At 53.7% G+C, this 20,721-nt stretch overlaps 2 protein-coding genes across 4 annotated transcripts in view; both read right to left on the reverse strand.

The window, feature by feature from the left end:
* LEMD2 (LEM domain nuclear envelope protein 2) overlaps positions 1–7,324 on the reverse strand; it is a 17,593-nt gene extending 10,269 nt beyond the window's left edge. Inside the window, exons 1-3 of one of the 2 annotated variants that reach the window (XM_025418460.3) lie at positions 6,544–7,324; positions 4,910–4,950; positions 1,803–1,878 (exon numbers count right to left, since the gene is read on the reverse strand). In XM_025418460.3, the coding sequence (XP_025274245.3) occupies positions 1,803–1,878; positions 4,910–4,950; positions 6,544–7,285 (859 nt within the window). In that variant the 5' untranslated portion in view covers positions 7,286–7,324. Of the gene's footprint in view, positions 1–1,802; positions 1,879–2,603; positions 2,774–4,909; positions 4,951–6,543 lie in introns of those variants that run through there. The other variant, XM_035697985.2, reaches the window with a different exon arrangement.
* Positions 7,325–12,939: 5,615 nt separating this feature from the next.
* Positions 12,940–19,790, reverse strand: MLN (motilin). Of its 2 annotated transcripts, XM_025418463.3 has the most exons (4): positions 19,502–19,790; positions 17,547–17,663; positions 13,958–14,066; positions 12,940–13,110 (listed from the first exon to the last, which is right to left on the reverse strand). In XM_025418463.3, exons 1-4 carry the CDS (start codon positions 19,616–19,618, stop codon positions 13,103–13,105), a joined length of 351 nt encoding a protein of 116 aa, XP_025274248.2. In that variant the 5' UTR covers positions 19,619–19,790; the 3' UTR covers positions 12,940–13,102. The 2 variants fall into 2 exon arrangements, 1 of the variants encoding a protein (XP_025274248.2); XR_004804274.2 differs by lacking the exons at positions 17,547–17,663; positions 19,502–19,790 and adding an exon at positions 14,137–14,693.
* Between the last annotated feature and the right edge of the window lie 931 nt (positions 19,791–20,721).

The raw sequence follows: 20,721 nt of genomic DNA on the forward strand, positions 1-20,721 counted from the left end.
ACTGGAACTTCTGGCCTCTCGGTTCTCATCTAATCACACCTTTTAACAGCCATTGGTCAGGGAGGTAGGTGGCCTGTCCCTTCTACTAGATCATAAGCACCCTGTGGACTGCAAGGGAAGCACAATGCCCTGCCCATAGGTGACCTCCCAGGTGGGGTTGGGGTTGGGCAGAGTATGGCCTAGCAGAGCCCTCATTCCCCTGCAGTGAGACCCTCAGGCTCGCCGTTGGCCAGGCTTGTCAGAGGACAGGAGGCACTAGGCCCCCTGATGGCATAAGCCAGGACCACAAATGGAGGGCAGGATGGAGGAGAAATGTCTACCAGCATCTCTGGTTTAAGACAGAGCTTCCCTACTTTATACCCTAGGGCTTTTCAAAAATGCAGACTTTGATTCATAGGTTTGGAATGGGTCCTCAGATTCTGGATTTCCAATAGGTTCTGGGGTGATCCTAATGCTGCTTGTCCCTGGACCACAACTGAGTTACTAAGGTCTGGAACACTCTCTTAAAGGGCCAGAATTTGGGCAGCCTGGGTGGCTCGGCGGTTTAGTGCCTGCCTTCAGCCCAGGGGGTGATCCTGGAGACCTGGGATCGAGGCCCACATCGGGCTCCCTGCACGGAGCCTGCTTCTCACTCTGCCTTGTGTCTCTGCCTCTCTCTCTCTCTCTGTGTGTGTCTCTCATGAATAAATAAATAAAATCTTGAAAAAAATAAAGGGCCAGAATTTATAGTCCAAGGACCCAGGCCATGCAGAAAGGCCCCTGGGGCCTGTGATGCTGTGAGCTCCCATGCCTACTGCTCCTCCTCCGAGCTCACAGATGCCTTCCTGACCGCCACTAGTCTCCTGCCAGTCAGGGGAAGGTGGTGGCAGAGCTATGGCCCATAAGACCTGCCCCAAGGGCTGAGGGCCCAGTACAAGCCCATCCAGCCTGGATTCCCTAGCAATGACTTTAGACAAGGGTTGGCCCCACAGGTAAGAGGCGCCTCTTGAACATTCCATAAGACTGAATAGTTCTGTCTGGTTCTGGTGCACCAAGCTTGGGGCACAAGCTCAGGTCACACTATGCCCTAAGCAAGTGATTCTGAGAGGTGTGGGGAGGTGATATATCTGGCCTCAAAGAATAATTTTCTAAATAAAATAGTAGGGAAGCCTTCTGGATGGATTACTTTTTAGAGGTACTTCATGGGGGTACTGAAAATGTCCTCCTCTAGAGTAAAACAATTTTCATTTGTTAAAAAAAAAAAAAAAAAAAAAAAGACCAAGGACCACTTGGCTAGAGAGGGAGACAGTTTCTGAGAGGTTAAGGGACTTATCCGAGGTCCTGCAGCTAGATGGGGAGATCAGGACCAGATGTGACACGGGGGCCCTGGCAAGCTGGGTGGACCTGAGTGTGACCAGCCCACCGGGCAGGCCCCTGCCACTTGCATAGGCCTCTCCTCCTGGCCTGACCGACCATCTGGTACAGGAGGCTCTCCAGGTCAGAAGATCCAGACTCTGAGGAGACCTGGGGCCTGGCTCCTGCGAGTGCAACATGAAAGCATCGAGTGGTGGGCATCCAGAGAAAACAGGCTTGTGCAGGGGCCAGGACCCCTGAGACCCTTAAAGGGGATATGAAAACCAACTATAGGCTTAAGAAAGCTGTGTCTAAGTGGAGAATTGGGGCAAGACTTGGTTTCTGAGTGTGTCTTCTGGGAGATCACCAGCAAGCATCTCGGCCTCCTGCCAGCCAGCCCCAGCCAGGCTGATGAGGGGAAGAGCCCACAGCCCCCACGAGGAATCTCAGGCCCAGAGATATCCACTCACCGGCTTGGACGGCCAGGAAGTTGTAGAGTTCATGCAGCAGCTCCAGCAAGGCCGCCTTCTGCTTGGCCTGACAGAACTGGAAGGGCACAGGACAAGCAGTCAGCAAGCAGTGGTGGGGGCAGGGGGCTCCGTCCAGCTGGTTTTACCTCCTTGGCTGCACTGCCAAGTGCTAGGCAGCAAGGCACAACTCCTAACCCAAATTCTGTAAAGTGGTGGGCCCAGGGACGGGGTCGATAAATACCGGGTTAACTGAGCACCATGAAAACAGAGGCAGAACTAAAAGCAGACATAGTAACTAAGGAATTGCCATCCTGAAGGCTCCCAGCCTCTGTCCTGCAGTTCCCACGGGAATAAAGGCCATTAAGTAGGGCGGTGGAGCAGAGGTGACTAGGCTGTGGGGAGATGCAGCAGCCCAGCTTCCCTGGTGGGCCAGGCAAATGCTACTACTGCAGCCTTGTCTTCCCTTGGGCCGCTCCTGTCTGTTTTTGGAGAGTCAGGTGCCTACATTCTGCCTATAAATTGTCTGCCCGGTGGATTAGCTGCAGCAACTGCTTCATCTTAGACTGGATTCCTGACTAGAAGTGGGAAATTTCTAGAAATCTTAAAACTATAGAGGACAAAAGTCATCTGTATGAGAAAACAGGAACACGAATACACCTAGATCTCCTCCACTTATAACAGAATTGAAACCATTTTGCTAGACTTGCTAGATTTAGAATATTTAAAAGAAAAACTGCTCTTCCTTGAGAGTGAATGACGGGCTGTCATGAGTCTGCACTGAATCCTCACCACAATCCTTACCACACCCCAATTTCTCAGATGAGGAGTCCGAGGTTTAGAGTCCATAGCTAGGCCACCAAGATCCCACAGCTAATAAGTGCTGAAGATGGTCAACTCCAAGCCTACCGCCCCCTTCAGACCTCCTCTGGGGTGTCACTGGGGTGTCCTGGGCTCCGGGCCTGGCTTGACAACTGTGGAAAGAACCACAGTCACTTTCCTTCTTGGGCTTGCTTGATGCCCTCATCTGCAACGTTGAGGGACTTGGTTTCTGAAAGTCTCAGAGGCCAAGATATGTTCCCTTGTGTTGCCTAAAGACCCAAAAGCCTTTCCAAGTACAAAATGGGGTTACCAAGATTTACACACATGACTGTTAACGTTCAGAAACAACGCACAAATCTGTAAGTAGAATCAGATACCCAAACTACCTTTTAAAGATGAATGTGATGGAAAATGTTGATAATAAGAAATATAACTGAATATACATGGAGATCCCAATTCTATAAACATACATACACAAACAAATGAGAAGGGAAGGAAATACCCCCAAATGTCACCAAAATTATTTCTTGGTGGCAGAATCATGGCTGATTTTGGCACATTTTTTTTTACACTAAACATCTATTACTGTCACAACCAGGAAAAAAAGAGAGGTGGTCACAATTAACTCCATTTCAAACTCACCGACGTTTAGGCAAAGCGGGGCTGATCCCACCTAAAGGGAACAGAAGGACGGAAGGCACTAGACCACGAGATGGCCTGAGACAGCACACCCACTCCCAGCCTATCCACGCGTTTTCAGCAGCACAAAGGCAGAGAGAAAAATGCTAAGTGTCATAGTTGGCTGAGAAGGGAAAGAACACATATCTCTCAAACTCCAATGCCCATCTGGATTCTGGGGGAGCCTGAGCCACACAAAGAATAAGACTTTTCAGCAAGAGCCTCACCAAAGCCAAGAGCATCTCCCAAACTGCCTATTCCTGTGTCCACCCTTCATGACGGCCAAGAACACCCCATGAGATCTCAGCTCATTGGGGCCTGTGATGAGGCCCAGACTCTGCCTTTTGATGCCCTGATGTTACGAGTACCCACGCTGCTCACCGAGCACATCTTTAGCAAGATCCCGGGATGGGCCCGTTGGGGCTCACTCAGCTGGGGAGATGAACCAAGAGATAGAAACCAGAGAAACAAACAAACAAAAAAAAGATACCAGAGAAATCTTACAGAAAAGTTCCTTGCTTTCGGGTTCAAAATTCTAGTTTTCCCTCTGGCCACTACCTATTTTTCTGGGCCACTTCCTGTAATCATCAACTGTGGTTTCCATGACAGAAGGCACTTTCAACTTAATATGAATCTGTTTTCACAAAACAACTGAGAGGCAAAGATACTTGGTGGATGAATGCAACAAGTGAATGTAATAAAACATCCCCAAAGATGACATAGCGGAAGCCAGAGAAGAAATAAAGGCTATTATTTACACCAGGCCACCCCTTCTGTTAACATGGATAAGAGAGTGAACTCTTGACTGTGTGCACTTTCCTAGGCCCCGGGGCTGCCAGACGTGGAGACTGAGGCCTTGGGAGAGGCCTGGCATTGCACACTTAATAATTAGACTACTAAGTCATGCCCTCTAGCAGGAAAAGGCTCCTGACCTGGTAGGATTTATGACCTGAAAATTTACTGCCTCCTATCTTCCCCAGACTATCACCTGTGCCAGCATCCCAGCTCCTAGTTAATGCCGCGTGCATGACTCATAAATGGATGGGGCTGCTCGCCTTCCCCAAATATTATTTGTAGGGAACATTAAAGCCTCATAAAACAAATCTATAGGCAAGAGGCCTAATTCCACTTCAGATATATTTAAAACAACCCCACCCGCTCCCTGATGTTTCAAATCCGAACAGCACTGTCAGCCACAGACACCGGAGCAGAGGGAACGTGGACCTGAGAACTCGGCCTCCAGAAGCTTAAAAACTGCCAGCCCTTCCTCTGGAAGCCAGGGAGCTTGAGAGGTCCTTTAGCCCAACCTACTGCATCCGCCTAGATTGACTTAGGCAGATCAAAGTCCCCGGCGCTGTGAGTGATGGGAGAGGTACCATAACAAGCCAGGGTTGGATCTTGGGAGTTCTATTCTTTCTATTTCAAGTACTCTGTCGCCTGCCACAATTGAGTCTGACACAAACATCACAGAACACGATGTGATTCTGGTACATTACAGGAAGCACTCCTGAAAATGATCCTATTATGATCCTTTTCTGGGGAAGTTTACCTCCTGATGGAGGCTAACATCCTTGGGGGGAATAACAAAAGCTAGAGAAACTCAGACTCACCTTATCTGTTTTGCTGTCACAGTCCACTGGCAATAATTTCACTGAGACCAAGAAAAGAAACACAGAGGAAATTAAAAGTGTGGGTTCAGGAAAAGATTACAAAAGAGAACCATTCCCAAAATTCAGGGTAAGTAAAACATTCCCATTAAGGGTGGGGACCAGAAAGATGTCCTCTAAATATGGCACTTGTAAAATGTCGATAGTAACATGTAAGGGTTTCCCAAGCCCGGATGAGGAATCAGGACTAGGACCACTGGTCCAAATGGTAGCTGGAAATGATTAGCCATGGGCTCTTGGGCAACTCAACCACTCTGAACCTCCACCTCCTCATTTGTAGAATGGGATCAATAAAGCTTCCGCTGCTTAACTCAAGGAGTAAACCTCAAACAAGTCAATATACATGATTGTTTTGTAAACTGCCAAGTGATATGTTGAATAGGGATTTGTACCACCACGGGAGGGGAGCTCCAGCTAAATCCCAAGATATACCCAAGAGCTGTTGTCTTAAAGTATCTCAGCAGGGACTATGAAAATTGTACTGTTTGACTGCTGTGGTATCATATAGTCCCACGACCCTCCCAGGTCTGCTTACTTTCTTTAGCAAGTGGATAGACTGCTCTCATAGCCAAGAAGTTATTTGGGTGTGTGAGTCTGGGATCCCCATGCCCACAGACTTGTTCATATACCCAAACACCCATCTGCTGCAACAGCTAAGGTACAATTTGGCCTCTCCCTGCATTTTGGCTGTTCCTGCTAGGCATGGAAAGAAAGATGTGGCAGCCTTGGCTTGAGGCTGGGAACAGTATTCATCACAATGCTTTGCAAAGAATATCAAAGGCTAGTGAACTCACTTTATACTTTAGATTTATACACTTTACCCTTTACATTTTCATGTTGAGACTAAAGCCCAGTTACCCAAGAAGCAGATTCCCCTTTTAAGAAACATACCAATCCTCAACTAGTCAGGATACCCACTGTATCCTGCAGACCTCTTATTGGCATGTCCAATCACTAACTAAAATGTGGACAGAAGCATGGCCGGGAATGTCCTTGACTCACAGAACTCTCTCTTAACACACTCCAGGAGGATAATGCTAGCAAGGATAAACACCTCCATGTATATCAGTTTAAACGCTTTTGGTGATGCAAAGCTGGGAACCCAACCAGATCCGATCTGTGGGCAGTCAAACCTGGGGTGTCTTCAAATGGGCACTAATGTGTGAATGAGCCAGAGATCCAAGTTAAGAAAGAACTAAAAAGGAATGGGGGTGGACCTGCCTGTTGGAGAGGGGTGTGGTTTTCTCTGGAGAGGGAAAACCAGAGGTTGGGGTGGAAATGACTAGGAATGAAGACTGCTTCCAGCACGTGGTTGAAAGGGAGACTGGTAGGGAGGGCGAGGGCAGAAATGGAGAACAGAACAGGAGAGTGAGGACAGAGATGGCTGCAGGAACTCCAGGCCTCTTCTCCCGCGGCGGCGGGGAGCAGAGGCAAGGTCTGGAGGGGAGAAGACGGCCAGAAGCAGCTGGCAAGGCCCGGGCGGGGCAGCCTGGCGCCGAGAGGAACCGGTGGCCTCAGGTGGGCGCTCACTCGCGCGCCCGGGGCCCTCCCCTGCGCCGGCCCGGCCCGGGACGTACTGTTGTCCTCCGCCTCCTGCGGCGCCGAGGGCTTGCCCATCTTCACCCAGAGGATGCCCAGGAAGACGAGCAGCAGCCCCAGGCTGGCCCAGAACAGGAGCCGGGACAGGCAGCGCTCCAGCCGCCGCCCCGCCTCGGGCCGGGCCCGCGCCGCACCCGCAGGGCCAGTGCGCGTGGCCCGCAGGCCCGGGCGCGGGGCGGCGCCGAGGAGGGCGGAGGGCGGCCGGGCCGGGGCCGGGGCCGGGGCCGGGGTCGCGGCCCACCAGCGACGGACACCGTGGCCCGGCGCGGCCCTGTCGAGCGGCCGGGCGTCCTCGTCCTCCTCGGAGCTGCCCCGGGCCGAGGCGCGGCGCCGGGGCGGCGCGGGGCGGGCGGGGTAGGCGAGGCCGCGGCTCCCGGCCCAGGACGCCGCGGAGGCCCCGCCGTCGCCGTAGGCCCCGGAGGTCGCGTAGGCCAAGCCCGAGGCCGGCGGGGAGAGCCAGGGCTCCGCTCGCAGGGGGGCCGCGGCGGGCCGGGCTCGCAGCGGCGCCTCCTCGCGCAGCCGGGCCTCCCCGCGCAGCCGCTCCTCGCCCCGCAGCCCGGCCTCCTCCGGCAGCCGCTCCTCGCCGCGCAGCCGGGCCTCGCCCCGCAGGCGGCGCAGCTTGTTGCGGTACACGTCCCGGGTGGTGTCGGTGATGGGTCCTGGCTGGAAGCCCAGGGCCTGTAGCTCCCGCCGCAGCTCCAGGTCCGACAGGCCGGCCATGGCCAGGACGCCGCCCCCCGCCCGCCCCCGGCGCGCACCGCACCCGGAACTGCTCCCGCCGGCGGCCGCGGCGGAGCGGGCGGGGCCCCGCGCCATGATGGGAAGGTCTGTCCGCGCCCTCCCGGGTGGCGGCCATGTTGGGGAGGTCAGACTCGGCCCTTGATGCCGCCATGTTGGGGAGGTCCGAGAATTTTAAAAATGTTTTTCTTCTTCCTTTTTCTCTCCTTCCCCTCCCCTCCTTGCCCAGTCCTTGTCTGTAAGACCGATCGGTGTTTCTTTACGAATACTCCTCCCCATGCGCGGTCCCGGGCACGCGGTAGACACCTAGCAAAGTGTGGATTTAGTGGTGAAGGACGAGCCCCTGCGGACCCTTTGCATCTTTCTTTTTTTTTTTTTTTTAATTTTTTAAAAATTTATTTATGATAGTCACAGAGAGAGAGAGAGAGAGGCAGAGACACAGGCAGAGGGAGAAGCAGGCTCCATGCACCGGGAGCCCGACGTGGGATTCGATCCCGGGTCCCCAGGATCGCGCCCTGGGCCAAAGGCAGGCGCCAAGCCGCTGCGCCACCCAGGGATCCCCCTTTGCATCTTTCTGTGCTTGGGGAGGGCTGTGGGTCATGGACTAGGCCCGGCCTGGACCCCAGGTGGAGGGCGGCGGGCCTGTGTCCAGGCGCTCAGCGCAGCTCCGGACCGTGGGCCCCGCCCCAGGCACCTGCCCCAGAGCCAATGCCCCGGGCGCGAGTGGGCGAGTGGGCGGCACCCGCCTTGGGAGGAGGCCCTGTGGTGGGGTCTTCCTGGAGGTGGGTGGCCGAGCTCCGAGACCGTCCGCTGTCACTTGCGGATTTAGGTGGGGCCTCTCAAACGCCAGGGGCGCCGCTGTTAGATGTGTGATCACATCCAGTGAACATTTCTGGCCTCCCGGCCAGTAAAGTCCGAAACGAGAATTAGAACAGGGCTTGGGCACAGGGCCCGGTACGTGCTCCCACGTGTTTATACTTATCCCCTCCCGGCGGGCATCGGCAGTGCAGGGACACCTGACTACAGGACCTACAGGATGGCTCTTAGCTGAGAGGCCCCTGAGGGAAGCCTGGGGGCCGAGGCAAGTGCGAGCAGAGCTGTGGCTCAGGGTCCTTCCACCTCCCTCCCCTGTTTGTAAGCCTTCCACGGCCTTCTTCATCCCCACCCCCATCCCAAACGTTTATGGCCACCCTTGGCGTCTTGGGTTCCGGTCCACTGCGACTCCTCTAATTCGGTTCTCCCCTTGCCTGCCCATCGCCCACCCCCCACCCTGCTTTCCCCTCTCCCTTCCCTGGGTCATGGGCAAGGCCCCTCTGCGGGTGGTTTGCATCCCTGCCACTTGCCGTACCACCACGGGGGTATTCCTACACTGGCCACGGTTGCTGGAAAAATTATAGCCTCTGCTCGGTCAGGCTTCCATTGTTAGCCTCCCCGTATCCCCCAACTTAGCTGTTCCCATGTGGTGCAATTTTTCTCACCAAGTGTTTTCCTCTTCTCTGCCTGTGTTTGCACGGAATGCCATGAATTTGATATAGTGATTGCCTAACACATATACCACATAATAGTATTTTATTTCTTTCTGAAGCGCTGTTTGCATGACAAATGAGTTGGTAACATTTGTGCAACTCCTTGCAGCTGTGCAGTTCAATATATAAGGAATGAGCCTTTCAGCATCAATACCGGCCCTGTGTATTCTAAGAGGGTTTGAATCTGACGCTTCAACAAAGTGAACGTTCTGACATTTCGCAGAGTTACGGTCTGTTTCATCACAATGGATCCCAGGATGATTTAAAAATATGTACTGAACTGGAGCCGCCCCCTGCAGTGGTCCCCAGTGTGGGCTTTGTCAGCCTGCCTTGTGTTTGGGGACGCTGCTGCTGCTACACATACCTAGGGCCAAATGACCCCCACCCGTCCAGCCTGCTGTCTTCCCTCCAGCCTGGAACCCATCATGTTGGCAGCCCTGGCTTTCTGCCCCCAGGTGGTCTACCCTCTGCCTCCATGGGACTCCTAACAGATGCTCAATTTGTCTCTCTGGGTCCAAGGAGCCTTTGGGGTAGTGCCGCCACCAGGCACAGCACGTTTGCCGATCAGGACTCCCAGCCCGCGTCCCTGCCACGCCCGCCCCCAGGCAGAAGCCTCACCATCTGATTGAGAAAAGTCAACCAGAAAACCCCTCACAAGTCAGTCGTCCTTCTCAAGTCTGCGGCATCTCTGTTTTCCTCCTGAGCATCCTGTCCCAGTCCTGTTCCTCCGTGGATTGACAGTCCCTCTGAGGCCTGCCATCAACATTCTGTGCCAAGACTACTTTACCTGCTTGTTGCTGCTCATGTTCCCCCTGCATGACCACCACATGCTTTCTTCACTGACCCTCATGTTTTCCAGGCCCCGGCTGAGCCGTGCTGCTTCTTTGGTACCCCTGCGTCGTTTTGGGAGCTGCCCAGGAGGCTCTTCCTGGCACGTGCCTTTGCCTTCTGTGTTGAGTATGGGAACGCATATTTTAAAGAAAAAGGCACCATTGCAAAGTCAGTGGCTGCCCTGCAGGCCCCCCTCTCTCCTCACTTTCTTGTGGGTTTTTTTTAAAGGTGAGCAGCCGGGCTGTGGGCAGTCTTCCTGATTTATTAAAGGCAGAAGTGGAAAAACAAGCTGCAATGTCCAAATATACTTAGTAACCACATCCACGCATTTAGCAGAAGCGAGGGGCCTCCAGGAGGAGGAGGCTCTGGATTCCCAGAGGGCTGCCACGCTGCCTGCCGTCCTGCTGACCTCCCTCTGTCTCAGCAGAGCCTTATAATAACAACAGCCATAAATCTTTTAGTGGGTTCCATTCTCCTTCTTCTCCTGCAAAAAGCCCTGCACACATTTATCAGGTCCTTAAATATGCAGGGGGACCATGGACTCATCCTCGATCTACCCTCTCACCAGCCTCAAGCGTCCCTCTGGGCTTCCTTGGAACCATATTGTGAGTGGTGTCATGCTGTGCGGTGGTGGGGGCACTGGGAGAGTGTGGTTGAAAAGTAGGGGACAAAGCAGGTGCCATCTAGGCTCAGGTTTTGACTGGGAATGTTCCCAGCACTGCCCAACTTCTGGCTGCCCCATCTCAGGGCTCTGGTGAAGAGGAGAGCCACCTTTCATCTCTCCAGGTAGACGAAGGGGCAAATAGAGTCACAGGGAAATGCCAGAACAGGTATAATGGGCAGTTATGTTGGCTGCTTTTCATAATCGGCTGAAAATATAACAAAACTCTCATTCTTTTGGCCACACTTTGATATCTGTGGGTAAGAGTTCTTTCAGAAGCCTAGAATACATTCCCTGATGTCAATAACGAATTGTGTATGAAGAAAAATGTAACGCTTTCAGAACATTTTCTTTTGGGCTTTGTCCATGATTAGATTATACTAAATTACAGAGTACAGATATCAGGCAATTACTCTTTGCTTTTAACTATTCAATTTCATGGCAAATCCTCATAGCTTGGTAATTATAAAATCATACCGATGCAGTTACTGAGAAAATACCTCATCATCTCCATCTTGTGAAGCTGGGTTCAGGTTGCCCTCTAATTACCCATAGTCCTGTTAAGTGTAAAGTACATCCCAGATGAAGAGGGGGTAATCTAACTCGCTGTAACGGCCCAGTTTTCTGGAGAGATTCTTGCAGATTTTGCTGGATAGACCTCAGTAAGATGTGAGGAAGGTGGGTGTCTTCACCTGACTGGTTCCTCTGGGCACTTGCCCCCTCTCCCCTCCTGGCTGGGTCCTGGTCCTGGCCTTGGATAGCTTTAGCCAAGAGTGGATCTCTCTTTACTTCTGTTTTTTTGAAAACATGGTCATTTTGGTCTTGGCTCAGCTCACAGTATCCTCCCAGCCTCCCCCAGTTTTAATTTCTTCCAGGGCTGTGCCCGTCCTGTAAGCAATCGAGTCTGCTGTCCTGGAAACTGGAGGAACTCGTCAGAGAAAAAGAATTATTTGAGCCGATTGTGAGAAATTGAACAACGGCAGGAGGAGGAAAAGGAGAGAAGAAAGGAGCCGACACATCTAACCGGGCAGCTGGGGCACTGTGCATACAGATGCAGGTGGCAGCTGGGTCCCTGTTGCAGCTCATTACTGAGCAGCACATCAGAGGCCACTGGGTGAGGGTCACGGACAACCTGGCTGCAAGCACTGAGCTTTGAACAGGGCTGTTCTGCAGGACGAACAGCACCCTCCTGCCACCTGGGTACTGTGGCTGCGGAACCAATTCCCATTTTCAGAAATGCAGACTGCCTGGGGTACAACCACCTAGGGGCCTCATTTCCTCCTTGGCACCTATTTCAATGCTGCTATCCAACCCCAGGATCTTAAGGAAAACCTCCCAGCGGGGTGAGGGGTATGGGGGGCGGGGAATCCGAGCAAGCTTGCAAGCAGAGAGGCAGGGGTGGAGGGAGAGAGGAGCACCCCTCCTCTGGTGGTGGGGGAAGGTAGTCTCAGTGTAGGGACAGACCCCAGCAGAGTGAGGTAAAGACACAAAAGCTGTGTTTTCCACCTAGACAGAGACCGGGAGCATTTTGTTGGCCTGCGTTTTGGAGTGGGTTCCAGATAATGGTGTGAATAGCATGCATGGTGGAACTCTGAAGGGCAAGGAGTCCTGGATCAGTTCTTCCCAACCATGTACTTTGTAGATTCTCCTGCATTTCTTCCTCCTTGCTCCTCCCCTGCCCTGTGCAGCCCTCTCTCCGTTTATTACAGGGTGCCTTGGCAGCATTTCCCAGGAACCTGCCCCTGCCCTTGAGCTGATCAGTACGTACACAGGAAATCGTGTGACTGTGCAGCACGAAGGGTCTGGGTCCCATGTAAGGTTTGGGTGTCCCTCAGGAGCATTCAGAGCCCCCAAAGGAGCATCCTTTCTAAGGGTCAGAGTTATCTTGTCCTGATAACTATGATCTGTGGCTAAGCTCTCAAAATGGCTGGGGTGGGTGGAAATGTGAAAGGGGCAGCATGTCTAGTTGCTGGTAACCTATGGATAGAGGGAGCTGTGGTTCCTCTAAGGCCCCAGTTTATAAATAAATGAACATTCATTAATGTAAAATTAAATTAGAATGAAATTTCTCATCCAGTTTTGTTTAGAAGGCAGAAATAAGTGGGTTGGCTGTGGAATTTTGCTGTGGGTGCTGGAGCGTCTAGTCACAAGATGATGATAATAATGATAGTGATGTGCTGGTGCCTGTCCCCCCCCCCCCCCAATCTCAGGGCACGCATTACCACCTTGCTTTTACAAAGGCTCATTGAGGTTAAAGGGCTAGCTGGAAGTTACTTGGCAAGGGGTTGAGTGCAGAAGACTGACAAGGTCTAGCCCATTAGACCTCGAGCTTGCCAATAAACAGAAAGTAGACCAGGATTCAGGAGACCTGGATTCCAGTCCTTGCTCTGCCACTGACTGGTGTGTGGGCAGAAACTGCTCTTTCCTCATTGGCACGAATCTTCCAGTTCTGTGGGTCTGACTTAATATTTGAACATAGAATTGATCGAAGGCAGATGTTTTGCTACTGTATGTACCGCCATTTATGGCCAACTCCCTCTGAGCTTTATTTCCGCCCCCCTTTATGGAGTGACTTAAAGCTGACCTTTAAAAATTAAAATATTAAATAAAAAGAGTCATTTCTGTATATTTCCTGCTTTATTTGCTGGAGGGGGGCTTGCTTGGGAGAGAATATTTTCCTTCGGAGCCTGGCTGTTGGGCATGCAGATTTTGGGGCCTGCCTCGGGTGGGAAGCAGGCTCCTGGTGTCATCCACCTTTTCTGCCGCTGGAGGAGCAGGTTGTCACTTGTCTGCTGGGGAAAAGAAGAGGAGGTTTGCAGCTCAGTGACAGCAGTTCCACTTATGAAACTGACTTCTAAACCTGCCTGCTGACCAAAGGGAGAAGGGGCCCGAGGTGGGAGGGGTGGGGGGAGTGGGGGGATTGGTCAGGCATCTGGAAGCTCTGCAACTAGGTTTCTCTGTAGCCTGGGGCAAGTCATTTAACCTCGTTCTTCCACCTTGAACACTTTCTCCCCGCCTCTCTCCTCCCCTCCTGGAGACTAGGAGAAGTAATCAGTGGCTGTTTGTGAGACAAGTCCTAGCTTGACCCAAGTTACTTGGGCAGACCTTGACCTGGGCGAGGGCCAAGTGGAGCTCAGGACTTGCATCTGTAAAACAGATCAAGAAAATGCAGACCTTTGTGGTTGGCCAGTTCCAGAGTTTCTTTTAGAAAATGCAGACCTTTGTGGTTGGCCAGTTCCAGAGTTTCTTTTAGAAAATGCAGACCTTTGTGGTTGGCCAGTTCCAGAGTTTCTTTTAGAGGAACGGCCCAGCCTTGGTAGTGTTTTGGGAAGGAGTGAACATTTCTGGAGCAGAGGGAGGGTTGGGTGTGTTGTGGTCTGCTCCGCCAGAGGGCATTTGGGAAAGGGGGCTGAGCCTTCAGGGCAGGACCTTGAAATGCCCCTGGCTGGGGAATTGCTCAATGATTAGGCTCTCCTCAGAGACGGGTGCCCTTTCCCCAGAAGACAGCTTCATATTCTCAAGTGCAAGGCACAAAAACAAATCGTCATCCGCACACCGTGCTCAGGTGCACTCCCAGAATATTGACACAGGATGGCTGAGGCCAGGTCCCAGGTGCAGGGCCCTGCCTTCCCGTACCGTTCTGGGGGGTCAGCAGCACCTCACTCAGCAGCTCTTCCAGGGCGGCCCAGTACTTTTCCAGCTGCCTGGAGTTCATCTTCATTCCAATTTCCACAGGAGCAGTCAACTGTGAAATAAGGTAGAGTTAACAAGGAGGAAGAGACGCGGAGAGCGCCATTAACCCCTGGGTGCCTTACAGGTGGCGGGAGGGACTGCTCAGCTGTGGCCCCGCTGTTCCTGATCCTCCTTGGACTTCCAGGCCGGCCAGGGAATTGTGGCACCTCCTCCCCTGCACTCGAGGTCGGGGGCTGGATCTGGAAGTCGCACAAGACTTGGCTGGGAGGAGGATCCACAAAGTTCCCTAGTGGGGAAGCTGGGATGGAGGGGAGCAGTGGGCAGGAAATGCCTTGGCTTTTCAGGTGGGAGGAAACTCTCCCTCCCCCTCCGCCTGAATAATGACAGCCAACGCCTGGAGCCTTAGAGCTGCGAGTCCTTCCGGAAGCTTTATGTAGAAGAAGCCTCTTAGTAACCCTATGAGGTAGGGACGATTAGGGTCTCCGTTTCGCAGATGAGGAAGCTGAGGAAAAAGACGTAGAGTAACTTGCTCAAAGCCACACAGGTGCTAAGTGGCAGAGGGAAAAGGTGTCAATCCCAGGGGGCCTGATTCTAGCCAGCAGGCGAGACTTTCTCTAGCCCTATGGGGACACAATAGAGACCCCAGAGGAGCCGTCAGGAGAGGCTCCCCACCAAGAGAGGTGGGTGTGGCCCAGCCGGGGTGTGGGGGGGTGGGGGTGGGGGTGGGGGGGTGGGGGGGAGGGGGTGGTGGTGGGGGGGGGAGGGGGTGTGTGCTGACCAATCTTGCCGTCACCCCAGAGCTTCCTGGCTCAGTGATCTTGGTTCCCACGCCAGCCGGCAGACGGGCAGAAGACCGGAGACTCCCTGCCTGTCTGGAGAGCTGTACGCAGGATTTCCCAGGGGCTCCCTGGCGGTGGAAAACAGGCTGGGGCCTCCCGAAGGGCCACACGGAGGGAAGGTCACTGTGGGTCCGGCTCCAGCCCGACCCACGCCATCCCCTTGCCGCGTGCTACGCCTTTCTCTCCGACATCAGTGTCCTTAAAGTCAGGAGGCTGGACAGAATGATCCAGAAAGGACCTCCTGACCCATGTGTCCTGGTCTAGGCAGCTGGGAACAGCCTCCCCAAGATGTCCCACAGGATGTAACTCGTGCCTTACACTGCCAGGGGTGCTGGCATTGGGCAGCTCCGACTGAGCTCCCCTTTGCCACCTGAACCAGTCACTCCCAGTTCCTCCTGAGAGCCCAAGGAGCATGTGGGAGAGGAAGGCACACTGCCCTAACCCCGTCGCCTGGTGTGGTGACAGCCCCGAGGTCCCTCTCTGGGCCGTGATTGGCCTCCCTGTTTGTGGTCACAGGCTGTGACAACCGGCCAGGGTGGAAGGATCCGTGGCCGGTGGCTGGCGGGAGGCGGAAGACCTGGAGTGCAGCAGCTCAGTTTCACCCTGACTACTGTGTGACCTTGGCGAGGCCCTCACTCACTCTACTTATCAGTCTCCCCACCTCCCAGGCCCCTGGGAGTGTCCCCCGCTCAGGTCCAGCAGCGCCTTCCTTCTCCATCCACACTCACCTCTTCTAGGATCTCACCCAGTCCTGGCTTGAAATTCCAGCAAATTGCTGATGCCTCCCACGTGGATGTGTCCAGCCCTAAGCTCTCCTATATCCACCTGCCCGTCCCATGCCTCCACCTGGAGGCATCTTACAGTTCACAGATCCTGTTCCACTCGACCTTCCTCCCGGCCTCCTGTGGCCAATCGTAGGGTTAACTGTCTCCATGAGTGGCAAATCCATCCTTCTAGGTCTTCTGGCCCATGAAGTCCATGTTTCTTTTCTTTTTCTCTATAGCCTAAATTCATAGCAAACCCTGAGGGCCTCTAACTCTAAAATATTTCCGGAACCTGACCACTCTGCTCTGCCTCCACCATGACCACCCTGGGCTGTTGGATGCTGCAGCAGCTCCTTAGGGGTCCCCCTAATCCTGCCTTTGCCCCTTCAGGCTGTTCTCAACACAGAAGCTAGCGAGACCTTTTTTTTTCTCCGTAAAGTAGGCTCCATGACCAGCATGGAGCCCAATGTGGGGCTTGAACTCACCACCCTGAGATCAAGACCTGAGCTGAGATCAAGAGTCAGATGCTTAACCGACTGAGCCACCCAGATCAGATGCCCCTGGGGAAACTCTTTTAAAATATAAATCTGATCATGTCCCTTCTCTGCTCCAAAGCCCTCAATGGCTCCCACGTCAGCAGAATGAACGCAAAGTCCAAACAATAGCCTACAGAGTCCACTGTCTGGTCTCACCTCCCACTTTTTCTGACTCCCTCTGCTCCAGCCACTCCAACCTCCTCACTGTTCCTTCCTCACTGTTCCTGGGATGCACCAGGTCTACCCCTGCCTCAGGGCCTTTGCCCTGGCTGTTCCTGCTGCCTGGAATGCTCTTCCCCCAGACATTTTTATGGTTCAGTGCCTCACTGTCTCCAGGCCTCTGTGCTAATGCCATGCACTCATGAAGCCTGCTCTGACCACCCTATTTAAATCACAACTCATCCATCTCCATTCTCTGCTTTACGTCTCTTCCATGGCACTACTGGCCACACCGTGAAGGTTGCTTATTTATCCTGTGTGTAGTCTGTTGCCGGTCCTTCTGGTATCTCGTTTCCGGTCCCCCACTCGAGTGTGAGCTCCACGAGCTTGGAGGATTTACCTGTTTTGTTCACCACTTTATTCCCAGGGCCCAGAACCATGCTTTGCACTTAGAGCTTGGGAACTATTTGTCGCCTGAATAAGTGAGTTTGTGAAATTAAAGAGGTGCCCTGGACAAACTCAAGGCTCACTCTGACCGCTGCAATCTGTGCTATCAGCACTCAGCACTGACCCGGGGGCTGGGGGCTGACCCTGTAGTTGTCTCCTAGGTTCCTTGCTAGGGGGAGGAACTGGCACCCTCGTCATCTGTCCCCTGAGGACGACAGCTGCATCCTGACTGATCTCCTGCCTCCACTTGTGCTGTCCAGGATCTTTCAAAGTCAGATCCGGTGACTTCCCTGCTTTGAGCCCCAGGTGACCTTCCAGACATCTAGCCTGGACACCAGGCCCTGCCAACCTCTTGTTCTCTCCCGGTGCACCCTCGCCTCGAGGACCTTGCACCTTCAGTGTGCTTCCTGAGCAGGGCCTTTGCACTCACCTTTCCTTCCTTCTGGAATGTTCTTGCTCTAGCTCTTTAGCTCTTTGTATGAGAGGCTCCTTCTCATCATTCTGGTTTCAAATCAAATAAGTGTCACCTCTTCTGAAAGGCCTTCCCCGACCCCTCCCCCAGCCAAAGGAATGGCCCTGAGGCCCATCCCATCATGCTCTATCCTACCTCCTATGTGGTGCCTGAAATGGTTCCTTGTCTCATTGTTGGTGTCTGTCTCCCTTTCTTCTAGGATGGAGCTTGTTGCCAGAATGTCTAGTTCGCTGCCGTATCCTAGCATAATCTGTGGCTGGCCGGGGGAGCCATTCCCCAGCGAGGTTTCTCTGCATCGCCCCCCTGCCTGCTCACCTTGATAACTTGGTTTTCTTCTTCCTCTGTGGGCTCCACAGAGTCCAGAGGCCCCACTTCCTCAGACTTCTTCTGTAAGATCAAGGACTTCTTTTGCCCTTTGTTGCGCTCCTTTTCCTAAGGGCAGAGCACAAAGTCGCACAAAACCAAGGTCTCTCCGCTGCCTGTCTGTGCCCAGGGTGCCAAGCAGCCTGGCTTCCCACAGGCCAAAAGAATCCCTCCTCCCCAGGTGCCTCTACACAAGAGGTCCCCCAAACCCAAAGGCTCACAGAACCATCCACCAACAGATCAACTCGCAGAAGATTCCATTCCTTTGTCGCTCAAACACTGCACCCAGATTGTTACTGTTAATTAAGTTAAAATATTGAAAATAATGGTTGCCCTTCATACATATTAAGTGTGGAAATATGTTTTTCTTAGCAGAGAGCCTATAAAAGCAGTGGCAAGACAGCCTAGCCTGCGAGGGCACCATGGGGTGGCCCAGAAACCGGAGTCTCTGGGAGGTGATTTATAAGAGGCGAGACAGGGAGATGAATTATGGTGGAAGGAGTTTGCAGCTTCTTCATAAAAATCCTGGTGCTTGGCAATTATGAGGCGCAAAACCAGAGGGCGGATTAATGCAAAGTGTCCTTTGGTTGCCATTTTGCTAGTTTATGTTCTATCGAGTTTGACGGTTTCTGCCCAGCCCCAAATCTTATGTGGCGTCCTGCTTGCCGGGTCCCAGGGCACTGAAATCAGAGGCACCTCAGTCCTTTGGTTTCTTTAATGGCACCCTTGGGATTCAGCTCCAGGCCTTGCCTGAGACATGGTGATTCTAGAGCAATCAGCTGTCTCTTCTGGGGAGGAAGCCAGTGGTGGAGAAAGTGTGTTTAGGGAGCCTGCCGCATCTCTTCTGGATTTCCATGGGTACCCCTGAAGAAGGGGGGCTGGGGCCAGCCTTGGCTCTGCTAAGGACCCGGGCCACTGGGCCTGTGGCAGCCTGCCCCAGACAGAGCATGTGGGTCCAGAGGCCACGTGACCAACCAGAGAACCGATTCATGTCTCTCTGTCCCTATTAGAGCCTTGATCTCAGACTGGAGGGATGTGGAAGACCCATTTCATCATCTCCTTGGGTTAGAGAGAAACGAATGACTGCACAAGATACTCAGAACCCCTTGACATCTAAAGTAAAGGGCACGAGGAGCCAGGTCTGGCGGCCCACTTTTCCGGAGGCCCCACCTGCCTGGGTTCTGTTAAGCCTGCCCTGTTTTCTTCTGGGTTCTTAAGTGACAGCAGCTCGGGTGAGCCTTCCACGAGCAGCATCTTCTTTCCCACTCTGGGCATTTGCTCCCACAGCATCCCCTCCTTCTCTCTGAAGACCCCCAGCTCGGCACACCCTTCCCCTGTAGGCTTCTGACCCATGCCAGCCCGTGAAGACCTCGCCCTCCATGGAGCTCAGCACTCACCATCAGTGGCGCTTGCTGGGCAATTAATCATGTCCTGTCTCGTGCCATCTCCCTTGTTTTCTATCTTAGCGAATTTTTCATATGTTTGTACCTTGGCTCCTAAGCCTCCTCCTTGAAGACAGAGGTTCCTCAGATCTCCTTGTATGCCTGGCCTCTCACCCAGGGTGGCCCTTTGTACTGCAGAGATGCTCAGCAAATGTTTATTGGTTTGTTAATTGAAAATCTCTCCCGAAGGCCAGGCAGGGGTGGGAAAAGGTGTCGCTTGTGGGAGCCGCTGTCACTTTTGAGTGGTGTTAGGGAGGAGTGAAGGTAGAGGAGCGGCAGCTGGAGTTTGGGGTGAGCTTGGGTCCAGGTCTTCCATGCTGTCCTCAACATGGCTGGCATAGCTGATTAAATGTGGGCTTATCGAAGGGACACTTGTCCCTTAGACTGAGGCCACCTCAGTGCTGAATAAGGTTCTGAGTCACCTGGGCTACACGGGGGAACCAGGCAGCCTGGGGGATTTCCTACCCGAATCTTCTGGAGCTCACTGTGGGTGAAGATGGGAACGAAGGCTTCTGTCTGGGAGGCCAGCATGGCAGCCACGTGCACCACCAGCAGAGCAGCCACGGCCTTTCGGGACACCATCCTAGGGCTGGACAGTGACAAGAAGCTCCGTCATTGGGTTCAGGTGCACACCCTGCCTGCAGCTGTGACCTGGAGCGAGCCGCCGAGCCTCTCCTGATGTGGATAGGCTGCAGGGCTTTACTGGAGTTCAGAGCCCCTTCTGTGCCAGAGCCAGGGGAGGTGAGCGAGCACCCGGGAGAGGCGGCCTGGGCCCTGCCACTGGCTGGGTGAGAAGTGTTCTACATGTTGGGCCCCCTCTTTGTTACAGGTCAGGTCTTCCAAGGCCAGCAGGGCTCCTGAAGTGGGAAGGACTCCATGTTTCAGAAGAAAGACTAGATTATCCACAGAATTGTGCCCCAATTGAGCCCTTCTGCTCCCTGGGCTGATCGGGATGACAAAAGAGATGGACGCAGGCTCAGATGACCCTGGCTGTCCCCGAGAGCACCAGATAAGGACACTGGGTCTGGAAAGAAAGGGGCTGGAAACTTCTCCCCAGATGGAGGCAGAGTCAAATGGAAAGTTCCAGGAGGAAACAGCACCCAAGAGCTGGAAGCAGGGTCTCTACCCCTATGGGGGCCAGCCCTGGGTCTGGAACAAGATTCTCCTGAGCTCCAGCTAGCTGCATGTTGGTCTAGAAAGAGGGAGTGCATCCTTTCCCTGCGCCCACTCCCTGCACAGCTGAGAATGCCACCAGTGCTGGGGGTGCCTGCGTGCATGCATGGGGCCTCCTGTGTCTCAGGAAGTGGGAATGTCTGGAATGTGGATAGAAAGGTGGGCTGTGGACCCCTGCCGGGGAACAGAAGGGGGTGGTGACCCCAGGAGTGCAAAAGCTTAAAAAATAGGCTCAGTTGGGCCGAATTTGGGCTGGTCAGGATGGTCCTGTGGTGGGGGTTGGGGGAGGAGGGTACTGCCCACTGGGTGCCTGTCTCAGTTGATTCCTTACCCTGGTGCATGGAGTCCTCTTCCAAGCCCTGTCCCACACCATCCTTGCCCTCACCTGGGAGCAGGTGCAATCTGGGGAGGGGAGGAGACCTAGACAGGCGAAGGGGACTCATTCAGAGGTGGTAGGGGCTGGAAGTCTGGCCTTCTGAGGCCTGCTGCTCGGCCCTGCACCCCACTCTGCA

The sequence above is a fragment of the Canis lupus genome, chromosome 12, assembly GCF_003254725.2.
Source record: "Canis lupus dingo isolate Sandy chromosome 12, ASM325472v2, whole genome shotgun sequence".
Classification (NCBI taxonomy): Eukaryota; Metazoa; Chordata; class Mammalia; order Carnivora; family Canidae; genus Canis; species Canis lupus.

What these genes read in the sequence shown, in the direction of transcription:
- MLN (XM_025418463.3), bottom strand. Translation starts at nt 19,618, where the DNA reads ATGGTGTCCCGAAAGGCCGTGGCTGCTCTGCTGGTGGTGCACGTGGCT. An exon ending in GTGAGCTCCAGAAGATTCGG is followed by an intron (nt 17,664 to 19,501) that starts GTAGGAAATCCC and finishes CTCTGCCCTTAG; the next exon opens with GAAAAGGAGCGCAACAAAGG. An exon ending in AAGAAAACCAAGTTATCAAG is followed by an intron (nt 14,067 to 17,546) that starts GTGAGCAGGCAG and finishes CTTATTTCACAG; the next exon opens with TTGACTGCTCCTGTGGAAAT.